The following is a 15,669-nucleotide window of genomic DNA, read 5'->3' on the forward strand; positions in this document are numbered from 1 at the left end:
TTAAAATATTAATGTACCTTCAAATGGAATTGGGATTGAACATTTGTAATAAATGTGGTCAAGTATGAAACTGTTATAAAAAATTGGTTTGCCTAAATATCAATTAATTAATACTTTGCAATAATAGTTTGACAGAGAGACAGTCAAGATTCCAGGAATGCTTATCATTGATACTCCAGGACACGAGTCTTTTAGGTAACAGTTGATTATTTATATCATTTTGGGGTTACATTTTGTAATATATAATCTTAAAAACAGTTGCAGAAGCATAAATTAATCATATTTTAAGTGGTATGCTGTCTCGTATCTGTATTACATGTAGACTAATCAATATCCTAATCTTTCTACTTAATAGAATTTGTATTAAGAATAAACATTATTCATTCTTTGGTAAACCACAGGTCATGGTTTTTTCTGTTAGATATGTTGACAATATTCTTTTGAATTGCAGCAATCTTAGAAATCGTGGAAGCTCACTATGTGATATTGCAATTCTTGTAGTAGACATCATGCATGGTTTGGAACCTCAGACAATTGAATCTATAAACTTGCTGAAATCCAAAAAATGTCCCTTTATAGTTGCACTTAACAAGGTAAAGTCACTTTTCATTGAATGGGTTTGTATTCTATGATGTATTTTATTTTGGCTTTGTATGTTGCATGTATTAAGCTATTTTGATATGTAAAACATTTAATCACTGTTAAAGCATAATTTAGCACAGTGTAGGAAACCAGCTGTTTTCTTATGGAGTTTTTTTTTAAAGAAAAGCCCTTTTGTATTTAAATCTGTATGTAGCTCAGTGCTTTTTTCTTGCCCCAGCTTATCTAGATTTTCTTGAGAAGTTTATAAGCAGAATATGGCAGCAATTATCTCCTTTGTTGTGCTTCACACATCCATAATCAATGCTTTACATATCAGTGGTTAAAGTATTAGATTAGGAAGTAGTCAATCCAGGTTGTACTCTTCCCTCATGCAAAGAAGCTTAATCAAATCAAGGCTTTACTAAAATAATAAAATAGTTTATTAGCATTTAATAAATTAGGTGAACATACCTATAAATATTTTGTCCCTTTTGGAAGAGCAGATGCAACTGAATTCATACTGTAGCCATCTGCATAAAGGTTCCCCCGCACATGCGTGCTAGTCATTTCCAACTCTAGGGGCCGGTGCTCATCTCCGTTTCAAAGCCGAAGAGCCAGCGCTTGTCTGAGTACGTCTCCGTGGTCATGTGGCCGGCATGACTAGACGCCAAAGGCGCACGGAACGCTGTTACCTTCCCACCGTAGTGGTTCCTATTTTTCTACCTGCATTTTTACATGCTTTCGAACTGCTAGGTTGGCAGAAGCTGTGACAAGTAACAGGTGCTCACTCTGTTACGCGGCACTCGGGATTCGACCCGCCAAACTGCTGACCTTCTGATCGACAAGCTCAGCGACCTAACCCACTGAGCCACCGCGTCATCTGCATACGAAAGATTAATACTGGATTGTACTAAAATGAATATCAGCTTAAGAATGCTTTTGTACTGTCTCTTTATACCCACATCATTTCAGGACTTTTAGTCCTGTATGTTTGAGAATGAAAAGAATGGCAATTTATGTAGATGTAAGTGGGTTTAATTCAGTAGAATTAAATGTTTAAATGATTGGTTCTTAAGGACCATTTGCATAAAGGGCCAATAGCTGTATTTGAAGCTCTGGTGTAGAAACAGTCTTCAAATTTCTCCTGCAAGAAGGACTTTAGCATTCAATTGTCCCACATGAGCATTCGGTTGTTTGGAAAAAATCAACTTATTTCAGTGAACGAATAGGGGACTGTGCGTTTAAATGAAGATCCAAAGTATGAACATGTTGATTACCATATAGTTTATTTGCTTGCTTATTTCCATACATACAAAGAGTATTTACTACATAGTTCTGCCTGAATAATACAATATTAAATAGTGGGGAATTTGGTCTTCTTCAGATTGATAGATTGTATGACTGGAAAAAGAGTCCAGATACAGATGTAGCTGTTACTTTGAAGAAACAGAAAAAAAACACCAAGGATGAATTTGAGGAGCGTGCTAAGGCTGTCATAGTAGAATTTGCCCAGCAGGTGAGTATCAGTTTGGTTAAAAAAATTGTTAATCATCTTGAGTATGCTTTGTGCCTTGTAATTCCTGTAGATAAAACTAGTCCAAGCACATTAACCATCCATGATCAAACAAATTTACAATCAAATGTTTGATAGAAGAACATTGAGAACAGATATGATATACATAGAAACTGTCAAAAAGACAGGCTTAGACAACAATTTCACAATTATAGATTGGTACCCCATAATGATTTAACAAAGTTGATTCAGACAGTGGCACTGTGGCTCAATTATCAAGATCCTTTCCAATCTAGCTTTCAGACCTGAATTTGATAGGGAGACATCCTTACTTGTCCAGTGAATGATCTCTGCTGGGAAGAGACATGGTGAAGTAATACTGAATTTGTCAAAACTTTCGTACTATTGACTGTAATATTTCTGAGGAAAACAAAAGGGAGATATTGTTGTACTGTGAAAAGTATTGTTTATATAAGGTCTACATTTATTTTAGGTTTACATTTAAAGTTCCATCTTGTCTGTTATTTAATTGTTCAAGCTATTGTGAAAAATCCTGTATAGATTTGATACTTATTGTAATCAGTACTCTGATTATAATTTTCCTGCAGTCTTATTAATATTGATGTCATATGCCTTGGTAACTTGGACAACTTCTCAAGGGGCAACCCTTGAAGATGATATAGAAATTAGAAGTTAGAGCAGGTCTGGAATACAGTATGACAGTATAAATCACCCTAAGAAGCAGCACTTCTTAAAGGTGTCATATTATCTCTGTGATGAAATATCTGTACTCATTAACAGTAATTGTCTTAGTCAAATTCAAGGTGCTACTTTGTTGTGAAAGTCTTACAAGGTTTAGGCTTAATCTGCAAGATCATCTGGTCCTCTATAGTCTGCCCCACTATGAGATCTTTTGCAGGATGAATCAGAGTCATCAGACATTTTTAGCACTGAAGTAGAAGACTGTTTTTCTGATGAATAACTTGAATATGAGAGCATTGGATATTAGATAATGTATCCCGTTTTTCCATCCTGTTTAGTTTCTGTTTTGACTAGGCAGAATAAAGTCACTGCTTCTTTTGCTTTAGTGATGCTCTGCTTCTTGTTTTAGGGCTTGAATGCTGCCTTGTACTATGAAAATAAGGATCCCCGCACGTTTGTTTCTCTGGTTCCTACCTCTGCTCATACAGGAGATGGTATGGGAAGTTTAATTGCTCTTCTTGTTGAATTGACACAAACCATGTTAAATAAGAGACTGGCACACTGTGAAGAGCTGAGAGCACAGGTTATGGAGGTAATGTTTACCTAGCAAATCTTTTGATATGCTGCTTAGATAACAAACTGGATTGTGGCAGATCATTTAAGACATATAATCCTGTCTCTTTTAGGTCAAAGCACTTCCTGGAATGGGTACGACAATAGATGTCATTTTGATTAATGGAAGGCTGAAGGAAGGTGATACCATTATTGTCCCTGGAGTAGAAGGTCCCATAGTAACACAAATAAGAGGCCTTTTGCTCCCACCGCCCATGAAAGAATTACGAGTGAAGGTAAGGAAGCAGCATATGAAAAATATTCCTGGAATTAATTAATGATGTGTAAATACCCTTCCTTTCCCCCAGATAATTAATCTTATTTTTGCACTAATGACCTTTTCCAAGAAATGTACTATTTGTGAAAGGGAGCAGTGCTAGGGAAATGTTTTTGTGTCCAATCATACTGGGTGAAAATAATAATAATAATAATAATAATAATAATAATAATAATAATAATAATAATAATAATAATATAATAATGATGATGATGATGATGATGATGATGATGATGTTGGAAGGGACCTTGGAGGTCATCTAGTCCAACCCCCTGCTCAGGCAGGAAACCCTATACCATTTCAGGCACTATTTAATCCTACCTATGCTCTTTACCATTGCATTTCTATTAGCAAAAAATAACAGATTCAGTTTCTTAAAGGATATGTCTCCAAATGGAGATTCCAAGTAGTTTTTGTCATATTGTCTGATATTATGACATGTTGAAGCTGTTGTATGTCATTTATTTCTCATTTTTTATGCTTCTGTTTTGCTATAATTTAAAGATCTACTGGCAGGAATATTCTAAAATTAATGTTTAATTGAATAATATTTATTGTCATAACATTTAATCAATTTTGGAACTTTTTTCTATAGGTGAATTTATGCTTCTATTATATCCTGATAGAGCAACATTATAACTTAATATGCTGATATGGAGTAGAATCTAACCTAAGAGCCTTTATATTGTATTATCTTAGAATTTGGATAAAGCAGCACTTCTTGTGAAAGTATTCAGCCTAAAAACCGCAACATTTAATGGTTATTTTTGTTCAAGAAGTGCCTTCTTTTGTCATATTAATTCCTTCCAATTTAATTTAATTGTAGGATTCACATTAAATAAATGTATATCTGTCATCTTGTCAAATGACTGAATAGAGTTAAATGATTGGGGTTCTTGATGTTGCTTGACAGTTCTGAATATAATTAAAACAAAGATAATAAATTGGAGAACTAGAAAAATAATTATGTGCTTTTCAATTCATCTTTCTGTTTGTGTAGAATCAATATGAAAAACACAAAGAAGTTATTGCTGCACAAGGAGTAAAGATTCTTGGCAAGGACCTGGAGAAAACACTGGCTGGGTTGCCCCTGCTCGTAGCCTATAAAGAAGATGAAATTCCAGTTCTTAAAGTAAGGCATAGATGATCCCCATCAGAATCTTAATTGAGTTTCAGCAGCCAGAAAATCCCAGTATAAATGACTCAATTGTGCTGAAGTAGAACAATTAGGAATACGTTGTGTGAAATTCCATCAATGAGGAACTTTTCAGAATACATTTTTATTCCCAGGTTGAAAACTTTCCCCCTATGTTCCAAAACATTATAAAGAAACTGAAGCAAAGTAGCATTTCTCAACTGTTGGCTTTTTAAATTTGTAAATGTGCGATGTAATTAAAAGCAATGATTGTTTTCATATAGCAAATCATTGAGAAGTAAATTGAAGTAAGGCCTTATAGGTATAATAATAGCTGTGGCATCTGAATAAGCTAATAGGTTTCAATTAAATGTTAGCTAAAAAAATTGGACAATTCTGTACTGTCTAGAAATCTGTAAAATTAGGATTGAATTATAATTGCTGACATTTTAGTGTCTGGAACATTTAATGGGGAATTTGGGGGGGGGATCTTTTAGCACTGATTACCACAGAACTGAACTTTTCATTGTACCCTGGAGAAATAAGAGATTTACTTGTGATTTTTTTTAAAGATGGGATAAAATCTAATCTAAGTATTTGTAAATTAACCTTGTGTTTTGAGAAGATAGAAATCAGTCAAACTGAAATGTAACATTCTTCATTTTTAAAAGTTCTTATGCTGAAATAAAAAGAGTTTGGGAATTTTAACCAGTAAAATTAGCTCCTGGAAGGCTTAAAACAGTTACCATTTTTTCTTTAAAATTCACCTACCCTCCACAAACGCATCACTATCATGGAAAAATTTGGGACTCCACCCTCTCAGGCTACAAATGGGACATTGGTTGGCCACAAACAGTTTTTGCTGTCTTGTGTGGTAGAGCTCTATACTATGGCAAACCTTAGTTTGAGCTTCCAGTGGCATGTTCCTAAATATGAAGCTCTATCTCTGTGATGACCCAGGGCACAGCACAAAGGCAATGCAGTCAGCTGGCAATGTAAACAGTTCTTTAATTTCCTCCAAATGCTCCGTTTGCTGGCAAGCCTCCAACTAAAGCGCGTGTGTGCATGTGCGCACACACACACACACACACACACAGACACACACACACTCTTCCAGCGGACTCTGGCTGAAGGCAGTTTCAATACAGCCTGATTAGTATACAAATGTCCTCAAGGCCATAAAGATAACAAAACAAAACATAAACTTAATGAGCCCTGAGCCTGAACAGTTTGCAAAGAGAGAATTCGAAATGCAGTCTGAGGTCATAAATCAGGAAATCCATGTGGTCAGCTGGTCCCTGTAGTTAAGGTGTCCAGGTTTCCCAAAAAAGGCACAGAACAAGAGCAACAATACACAACTTTCCCAAGATTCAACATTTGTTCCTGAGAAAGTTCCCACCCCACAGCGGCTCCTTATATCTTAGTCCCCAGGTGTGCCTTGTGGGTTGGGGCTGGACGCTGTCCTCCCAGGTAAGTGAGCCTGCCTGCGTTGTTCCCTCCTCCTCTCCACTCTCCTAGCTCTAGGATCAGGTGGGGGTGGGCCTTGCTCCTCGCCTGAACTCTGTCTCCTGTTCCAAACCTGAAGGGCCCTTGGCCTGCTTCAGCCTGCTCTTCCCCACAGTCCTCTGAAGCCACAGACACCCTCTCCTGGGCCTCAATAGGGTCCTGTTCTGGCTCCATTTCCTCATCCAAGTCAGGCATGACACACTCTGATATACATATTGTGCATCTATATAATGCTACTTCCTGTTTTGGACAAGAAAAAGCAGGTTTTCTAACATGCTTCATTTTTTATTTTAAGGATGAATTAATACATGAACTGAAGCAGACACTGAATGCCATAAAGTTAGAAGAAAAAGGTGTCTATGTCCAGGCATCTACCTTGGGATCTTTAGAAGCATTACTTGAATTTCTGAAAACTTCAGAAGTGCCAGTAAGTACTCAAGATTCTTTTTTGTCATTATTTTGTTATGTAATACTTGCAGAATTTATATTAAGACAAGCTGTTTTTTTTCCTTGTCTCCTGACAGTATGCTGGTATTAATATAGGACCTGTGCATAAAAAGGATGTTATGAAGGCATCAGTCATGCTGGAGCATGATCCACAGTGAGTATTTCAAAATGTTTGTAGCATTTCTAAGTAGGTGTCATATACAACTACCTAATATTATCATTATTATTTTCAAGGTACGCAGTGATCTTGGCGTTTGATGTGAGGATTGAACGAGATGCCCAGGAAATGGCTGATAGTTTAGGGGTTAGAATCTTTAGTGCAGAAATTATATATCATTTATTTGATGCCTTCACAAAATATAGGCAAGACTACAAAAAACAGAAACAAGAAGAATTCAAGTAAGTAGAAATTCTCATTATGAGATATAGATATAAATATTGTGTGTGAATTGTGAAATTATTTTTTAAGACCAGTCTTATATCAGTTCAGTGTTTCATTCTCATTTCAACTGAAAAATGTTAGTATAAAAACATAGGACATCCTCACTTAAATACTACAATTTGGACCAGAATCTCGGTTGTTGACTGAAGCAGTCGTTAAAATACACATAATATACAAATAAAAACATAACAGGCAAGCATCCAGAAAATAACTCATCAATAAAGCCAAGAGACAGACTCTCACACATACTTGGTGCCCCAGGCCCCAAACTGAGATTTCAAGAGGTTTACAAAGATTCAGCATGGTCACAGATAGTCTCTGTTCTAATGAAGTTCTAAAGGACGGGCACTGCAGCAGAACTTTCTGCGCCCTTTTTACCCAACAGGACCCAGAACATATCCCTCTTGCAGGACCTGGTAGAATAGGTAGAAATAGTTTGGGAGAGTTATACAGGTAGTCCTTAGTTACTGATTGCTTTGTTCAGTGACCTTTCAAGGTTAAGACAATGTTGAAAAAATAAGCTTACGAGCAATACCCATATTTATGAACTTCGTAGCATCCTTCAGTCATGTAATTGCCTTACAATTGGTATGTATTGTTTTGTGTCTGACCTTTGATGTTCCTCCCTCCTCCCTCATATTGGAGGGAACAAATTAGATTACAAGAAAGTAAACAGACATAATGGGGAAAACAACGGGCTGTTTGCATAGTGTGCTTACAGCTGCCAGCACCAGCACATTGCTTTCTATATTTCTCATATGGCGTACAGGTAGTCCTTAACCTACAGCAGTTTATTAAGTGATTGCCTCAAGTTACAACAGCACAGAAGAAAGTGGCCTATGACAGTTTTTCACACTTATGCAGCATCTCCATGGCTACATGATAAAAATTCAGATGCTTGGCAACTGACACTCATTTATGATAGTTGCATGGGTCATGTGATCACCTCATGCAATCTGACAAGCAAACTCAATGGGGAATAACTTAACAACTGCAGTGATTCACTTAACTGGTGAGAAAGGTTGTAAAATGGGGCAAAACTCACAACTGTCTTACTTAGCAACAGAAATTTTGTGCTCATTTGTGGTGGTTAGTCGAGGATTACCTGTATAAATACAGGTAATAATCCCTTCCTCTCATGAATGTAAATACAAACATTAATTCCCTTCTTGCTAATTATCCCAGCATGAACATTCCAAAGGGCAGGGAAGTGGGAAAAAGGAAGCACAATTGTAGTCACATGATTTCCCACTTAGCAACTGCTTCGCTTAGTGATGGAGTTGCTAGGATTACCTGTATAGAGTTTTGCTTGTATTTATAGTTACTTCGTTGACTCAGGAATTCTGGGAGTTGAAGTCCACAAGTCATAAAAGAGCCGAGGTTGCCTACCTCTGGTCTAAGGAAACTGCTAAACTAAATGTGACAAATAGTGACTATCACTACTTGTGACAGAATGATACCATAGTTGATAGTGATAGCAGCCTTTTGTGATATATTGTATCATTTTTATGATTTAATAATTTTCTTTACTACTTGATAAAAATAGGCAACTCATGACCAAACAAATTAGTTAATAGACTGTTAAATGTTTTAGAATTCTAGTCTACATCACATGGAGATGTTTTATAAAATCTGGGTAAGAGTTCTTTATGATTACTGAAGAAAGCTTGCCAAATAATTACATGCACATTGTAGCATTACAGTCAGTTTATTTTTATTAAATATTTACAGTTCTAGGAGTTTTATGTGGTTTAGGAATTGCTGAAGTAGATATGGCATTATGGATTTAAATTATTTTCAGTCTAGATTTCTCAGAAGTAGTACTTGTGAATCAAAATAGATTTTTGTGCATGCAGGTTTATTTTCAGACCACATTTTAATAGTTCTTTGTCATCTTTCTTTCCCCCTTCCTCCCAGGCATATAGCAGTATTCCCTTGTAAGATGAAAATACTTCCTCAATTTATTTTTAATTCTCGTGATCCAATAGTGATGGGAGTCCTTGTGGACGCAGGTCAGGTAAAACAAGGAACTCCAATTTGTGTACCTAGTAAAAATGTGAGTATTTTGTATCTTTAAATATATTCTATCTTTTTAAAAGAAGGGTTATATTTGGATAATTTAAAAAATAGTTCATTTTAATATATTTTGATAATAGGTGTTTTTATATTTAAAAAGCCAACTATGTTGCAGTTAAGTTGCATAGATTAGAAACTTGGATTCTTTGATGAAATGTCCTCTATCACGACTTCTGTGGAATATTGATTTTATCTATGGATCTATTTTTCTATGCAGCTTGAAATCTTAAATTTGACAGAACATCTTTAGAAATAGGTAAAAGCCTGCAAAGCTGCTTTCCCAAGGTTTTCTCAGGTGTTTAGAGATAATTGGACTTCAGTCCCAATCTTTCATTGTATACCCTGTCACATATGTACAGTACCACATAACAGTTAACAAAAGACTGCCATATTCTTCAGATTTTATGGGGACGTTTTGCTTATGCCCTTGTTCTGCAAATTGAATGCTAATTAAAGTATGTTTTATTACAGTTCATTGATATTGGAATAATTACAAGTATTGAAATAAATCATAAACAAGTAGATGTTGCAAAAAAAGGTCAAGAGGTCTGTGTAAAAATAGAACCAATTCCTGGTGAAGCACCAAAAATGTACGGTCGACATTTTGAAGCAACCGATATGCTTGTCAGCAAGGTAAACATTTTTTAATTCGGGGTGTCATAGTTGAATGTAGGGACAAAAGGCCTTTTTTGAAATGGGATAGAATTAAGGGTGCGAAACTGCCGGCCCGCAGGCTGGACACAGCACGAAACCGCACCCACCCCATTGCTGGCAATGGGGGGAAAGCTCTGATATGTGTGATGTCACGTGGCGTGATGAATTTGACATGGCTGAATTAGACTATGTCAGCATGGGGGTGGGGAAGAGAGGCTGTTACAGAAATTTTGATACAAAATCATTCTTTGCTTATAGAGGTTAAAATTAAAATTGGTTGACAACATCATTACAGTGCTTAAGGTGCAACTTTTCAAAAAGTTATTTTGGTTTCTGAAATTTATGAAATGTAGGTTTGTGCTATATATAACAATCTTACAAGTAGAGGTGTCATGGTAAACATTTTGTTTTTCTACCTACAGATTAGTCGTCAGTCCATTGATGCCCTGAAAGACTGGTTCCGAGATGAAATGCAGAAGTCTGACTGGCAACTTATTGTGGAGCTCAAGAAAGTATTTGAAATCATCTAGGTTCTGTCAGAAGTTTGAACAATGATTAGCAAAAGCCCACAGTTCCTATTATAAGAACAACAGCAGCTTATAATAAATATGCTGTTGAATTTAACAAACATCTGGGGAAAATGTGGATAAAATGTTTTCCATGAGAAACCAAATAACTTACACTGGTTTGACAGTGGTCAATTTATGTCCCTGTGGTTCCAATGTGCCTGTGCATCTTTCCCAATGCCCTTCACTTTGTACTGGCTACTTTTAAAGTTTGCCCTTTCCAGTTCACACCCCCAAATTAAAAGAAAATATTTTTTTTATTAAGTAACTTAGCTTTCACTTTTATACTAGTAAGATCAGTACCACAGTATTTGCCTAATCAAACTCTTACAGACTTTGTGATTTTTTGGACTTTTTGATGTAAGAAATCTTTATTTATGCATACCCTCTTTCCCCCTGATTTTTTTCATCACTTCTGCTTTGTGCCTATAGAAATTTATTATAGAAAAATTAGGTAATTGGCTATCTGTATTTGATTGGTGTGAAACAATAATGTAAAGCATAGTTGGCTGCCTTTTATTGCTTGTACAGTTTATGAAATTTGGCAAATTAATCATTAATGCTGAACTGCAAATAAAATAAATGAACATTACTCTGATATTTAATTCCTAATAAAGGCAGTGCAGCATGCAAATATATCTTTCAAAATTTAGTTATGTGTGTCTGGTCTAAACACTTCAATAGTCCTCTTGTGTAAGGTTGGTTAGAAAGATGGAATAAAATCTCTCTGCCAAATGCTTGGAAGAGCACAGTTGAGCAGTTTGATCTGGTCAGTGTAGTTGAAGTGTTATGTGTAGTAATCCTATTAATATGTAAATGAGGTGGTATAATTGTACTGTATAATTGTACAAACATCTAGGAAGGTGGGCTAAAATTAAACCATCTTTGGATAGTGATCTTATACAATAATAGCATCATGGTATCTACTGCTAGGGTTACATGGAAGGCAGATTATCAACAATCCTACTCTTAGTTTTTTGCCTGATGTTTGCAGAATGGCCTTAATCTTAACCATAATGGCAGGATGTTTGCAGAATGGCATTAGCCAGCCAGAAAATGATTCTCATTGCAACCATAATTATCAGGATATAGCAGTAAACTTAAAATTGTAAATGTAATAAAAAGTTAAAATTCTACAAGTTGAAAGAAGCTGATTAACTTAGGTAAGAAACAAATCAGGTATGCAAAAACATCAAGATATGGTGTCACTTAAGTCTATTCTAAAGATAACATTTTTACCAGATAAGATAAACATATCTTCAGTCCTCACTGTTTTCTATTTATTTTGATATTAAACCACTTTTCATATAGCCTCATTAGTCAAGATTAGTATATCTCAAATTCTGAAATTAAATGTGATAACAGAATTCTCTTAAGTTCTAATGAGACTGTTGTGAAGGTCAGTTGATATGTTGCTAGAATTACCAGGAGGATATGAGGATAAGAAGAAATCTCTTCACACTAGGATAGGATAGAATAGAATGGAATAGGAGCAGAGCTGGAAGGGACCTTGGAGGTCTTCTAGTCCAGCCCCCTTCTCAAGCAGGAGAACCTATACCATCTCAGACAAGTGGCTGTCTAGTCTCTTCTTAAAAACCTCCAGTGATGGAACTCCCACAACATCTGAAGGCAAGCTGTTCCACTGGTTAATTGTCCTCAGGAAGTTTCTCCTTAATTTCAGGTTGCTTCTCTCTTTGATCAGTTCGCAACCATTATTTCTTGTCCTGCCCTCTGATGCTTCATAGAATAATTTGACGCCCTCTTCTTTGTGGCAGTCCTTCAAGTACTGGAATACTATCATGTCACCCCTATTTCTTCTTTTCTTTAGACTAGCCAAACCCAGGTCCTGCAGCCATTCTTCATATGTTTTAGTCTCCAGGCCCCTGATTGTGTTAGTTGCTCTTCTCTGCACTTTTTCCAAAGACTCAATATCTTTTTCGTAATACGGTGACCAAAATTGGTTGAGTATTCCAGGTGTGGTCTCACTAGGGTTTTATAAAGTGGTACTAATACTTCGCGTGAACTTGATTCTGTGCTTCTGTTTATACCACCCAGGAGTGTGTTAGCTTTTTTGGCTGCTGCTGCACACTGCTGGCTCATAGTCAAATGATCGTCCACTAGGACTCCAAGGTCCCTCTCACAGTTACTGTTTTTGAGAAGGTCTTGCCTAATCTGTACTTAAACCTTTGATTTTTCCTGCCAAAATGTAAAACTTTGCTTTTCTCCACATTAAAACTCATTTTGTTGGATGGGGTCCATTGTTCAAATTTGTCAAGATCTTTTTGGATCCTGAACTTGTCTTCTGGGGTGTTGGCTACTCCTGTCAGTTTGGTGTCATCTGCAAATTTGATGAGTTTCCCTTCTATTCTCTTATCTAAGTCATTAATGAAGATATTGAAGAGTACTGGGCCTAAAATGGAACCTTGTACCCCATTGCTTACTTCTCTCCATGTGGATGTAGTACCATTGAGGACTACACTGAGTAGGTTTGTCAGCCAGCTACTAGTAGTGTGGATGCAAAAAGAAGTCCATTTGCTAAACTGTAAGATCAGCCACTTGACCTAATCCAGTAGACGTTCTTCTTTCCTCTAAACTTTTAAAGATTTCAGTAAACTGCTATAACACAACCTCTTTAAATAGAAGGAAAACTGTTATTAGTAATGAAAAATGAGTATTTTGTGAATAGGAAAATGTTTCTTACATGTGTTTGATATTAAAAAAAATAGTAGGAACAGACCAAGCTGCATTAATATTATCAGATTTAGCAAATTATGAGACAGAAATGCAATGCCAGGATTCTGTTGTTCATGTTATACTCCAAGAATAATGAATTTTTTTTAAAAAAAAGTCCAAATCACTAGATAAGCACTTTTCAGAGAGCCTTCTGCCACTGTGAAATAACTGAGCTTGAAAATAAATGTTTAGCCAATGAAAATATGAAAACTAATATTAACTCCTCAAATTTATAGCATTTAGGGAAAAATTAAACTAGTGAAACAAGATATGTACAAATTACATACAATTCTTTATTAAACAATTGTAAACACTTCACTGTAAAAATCCATAAAACTTTTATAAACAAACATTTTGTAAATTGATTCTATACTACAATAAAAGAATTTAAACACAATTATTTACATGCAATACTGACAAATTTTGGCACTTTGCTGAAAGAAAATGTACAAAACACCTTCTCCTTTAAAAAAAAAATCAACTTATAAAAACTTAGCTTAATTTCATGCACTTTGCAAATACCTCACAAGCACTTATGGTACAGCTATCAGAGAGCTCCAGGCTCTTACCATATCCTTTTCTACAAGATCAGATCAGATAATTTTTAATGTGCTTCCATAAGTTTGTTGCAGAACAACTTGAACATTGTCAAGAATGAAATCAAATGCCATGTTCCATACTGACTCTACAGACTGCTGCATTAGCCTGTGGAGATAAAAAAAGTGATAGAATGGAAAGGAAAAATAATCATCACATTTTCATAGATTACAGAGCAAGATTTTGAGCTGGAACAGCCCTGGCCCAACTTAGAATATGCTTAGCTATATTAATTGTAGTTTGCTTTCTTGTGTGAAAATACTTAAAATATTGTTGGTGGAAAATACATGCAAACATATACACACATAAGGTAAAGTTAAAGGTTCCCCCGCACATGCGTGCTAGTTGTTTCGAACTCTAGGGGCTGGTGCTCGTCTCTGTTTCAAAGCCGAAGAGCCAGCGTTTGTCCGAGTAGGTCTCCGTGGTCATGTGGCCGGCATGACTAGACACCAAAGGCGCACGGAACGCTGTTAACTTCCCACCGTAGTGGTCCCTATTTTTCTACTTGCATTTTTACGTGCTTTCGAACTGCTAGGTTGGCAGAAGCTGGGACGAGTAACAGGCGCTCACTCTGTTACGTGGCACTCGGGATTCGACCCGCCAAACTGCCAATCTTCTGATCGACAAGCTCAGCATCCTAACCCACTGAGCCACCGCATCCCTTTTTTTTATTAAAAAGTTTTTAAATACAGTTTATCTTTAACAATCCCTCCCCCCCACCCCCCACCCAACTCTTCCTAGCCCTCCCTAACCCTCCCCCCTCCCCGACTTCCCAGAGCTAAATATAAGTATAAAGGTAAAAACAATCATAAACAACCATATGCTAACAACAATAAACTATTAAGTCTATCGCACTCTAGCTCATATGAAATGACTACAAGCAATACTAATATCACATAAAGAAAAGAAAAAAGAAAAAACTTATTCAAATGCTAAATGAAACTTTTTAGTCCCATATTTGTTAATCCCTTATATACACACATACACAGCTAAAATGTCTATGCAAGATCATTTAAAAACAAATGTAAAGTGGCACAAGACAAACATACAAAATTATGCATTCTGTATTTAGGTATTAAATCATGAGATTTTAAACTGAAATGTCAAAATATTTGTCAGTTTACAAATTTACAGAACTTTTATAAGGAACAGAGTATAACTGGTATTTAATGAGAGCAATTCAAAGAACAGAAAAACTCCAACTCCTTGTCTATAACTAGGATTGTTCTAGTTAACCTGTTGTCTGAAATCTTATCCATTTGTAGAGGTTTATTCAGGCCTGCTATCTCCTCAATTCCTTAACAGTTAGGGCAGTTTAGAAGCACATGCAAGAAATTATGGCAGGTGGATTATGTGAAATCCTGTAGCCATTCAACTAGTTATAGAAAAACAGTTGTTTTGTTTGTAGTCTGTGCATCATGCTGATCACGCTGTGCATTGGGCTGATTTTACATCAAAATGTGATTCACAAAGTTGCAGCTTTGTTACTGTAAACAGATAAGCTGCATTTCACTTGCAGTTACATAAGGAAGATTCCAAACATCTAAAAGAACTGGAGTAGAAAAATGGTAATAAAGTTGCCTGGGAAAGGTAGAATTTAAAGCTCTTAGGAAAAGGTGATCATATTGAGTGCAACTTTGTCACTGTACTAAATGAAATAAACCAGGATTGATTCTTGATGGCTGAATACTTGTTTGACAGACCAAAGCCATGAGGAAGATTACAATAGATGCAAGAGGTGAATGGATAGAAGCTCTTAATACTTCCTACTGATGTTGTAATTCAATTTTCTTCCAAGCCATTTAATCCCATGGGGGGGGGGGGGGA

General features: G+C 36.0%; 2 protein-coding genes across 5 annotated transcripts in view; one reads left to right on the top strand and one right to left on the bottom strand.

Moving 5' to 3' along the window:
* EIF5B (eukaryotic translation initiation factor 5B) overlaps window positions 1-13,307 on the top strand; it is a 41,568-nt gene extending 28,261 nt beyond the window's left edge. For all 3 annotated transcript variants that reach the window (XM_083362960.1, XM_083362961.1, XM_083362962.1), the window contains 12 exons: window positions 128-195; window positions 452-593; window positions 1,967-2,098; window positions 3,207-3,389; window positions 3,484-3,645; window positions 4,687-4,818; window positions 6,623-6,754; window positions 6,852-6,928; window positions 7,009-7,173; window positions 9,134-9,272; window positions 9,764-9,925; window positions 10,369-13,307. In XM_083362960.1, coding sequence (XP_083219086.1) covers window positions 128-195; window positions 452-593; window positions 1,967-2,098; window positions 3,207-3,389; window positions 3,484-3,645; window positions 4,687-4,818; window positions 6,623-6,754; window positions 6,852-6,928; window positions 7,009-7,173; window positions 9,134-9,272; window positions 9,764-9,925; window positions 10,369-10,476 — 1,602 coding nt within the window. In that variant the 3' untranslated portion in view covers window positions 10,477-13,307. The remainder of the gene's footprint in view (window positions 1-127; window positions 196-451; window positions 594-1,966; window positions 2,099-3,206; window positions 3,390-3,483; window positions 3,646-4,686; window positions 4,819-6,622; window positions 6,755-6,851; window positions 6,929-7,008; window positions 7,174-9,133; window positions 9,273-9,763; window positions 9,926-10,368) is intronic.
* A 211-nt stretch (window positions 13,308-13,518) lies between these two features.
* Window positions 13,519-15,669, bottom strand: part of REV1 (REV1 DNA directed polymerase) — a 61,238-nt gene continuing 59,087 nt past the window's right edge. For both annotated transcript variants that reach the window (XR_014492566.1, XM_083362959.1), the window contains one exon: window positions 13,519-13,950. Coding sequence is in view for 1 of the 2 variants with exons in the window: in XM_083362959.1 (XP_083219085.1) it covers window positions 13,839-13,950 (112 nt within the window). In the remaining variant the exon portion in view is untranslated. The remainder of the gene's footprint in view (window positions 13,951-15,669) is intronic.

Source organism: Vipera ursinii (genome assembly GCF_947247035.1).
Source record: "Vipera ursinii genome assembly, chromosome: 4".
In the NCBI taxonomy this organism is placed as follows: domain Eukaryota; kingdom Metazoa; phylum Chordata; class Lepidosauria; order Squamata; family Viperidae; genus Vipera; species Vipera ursinii.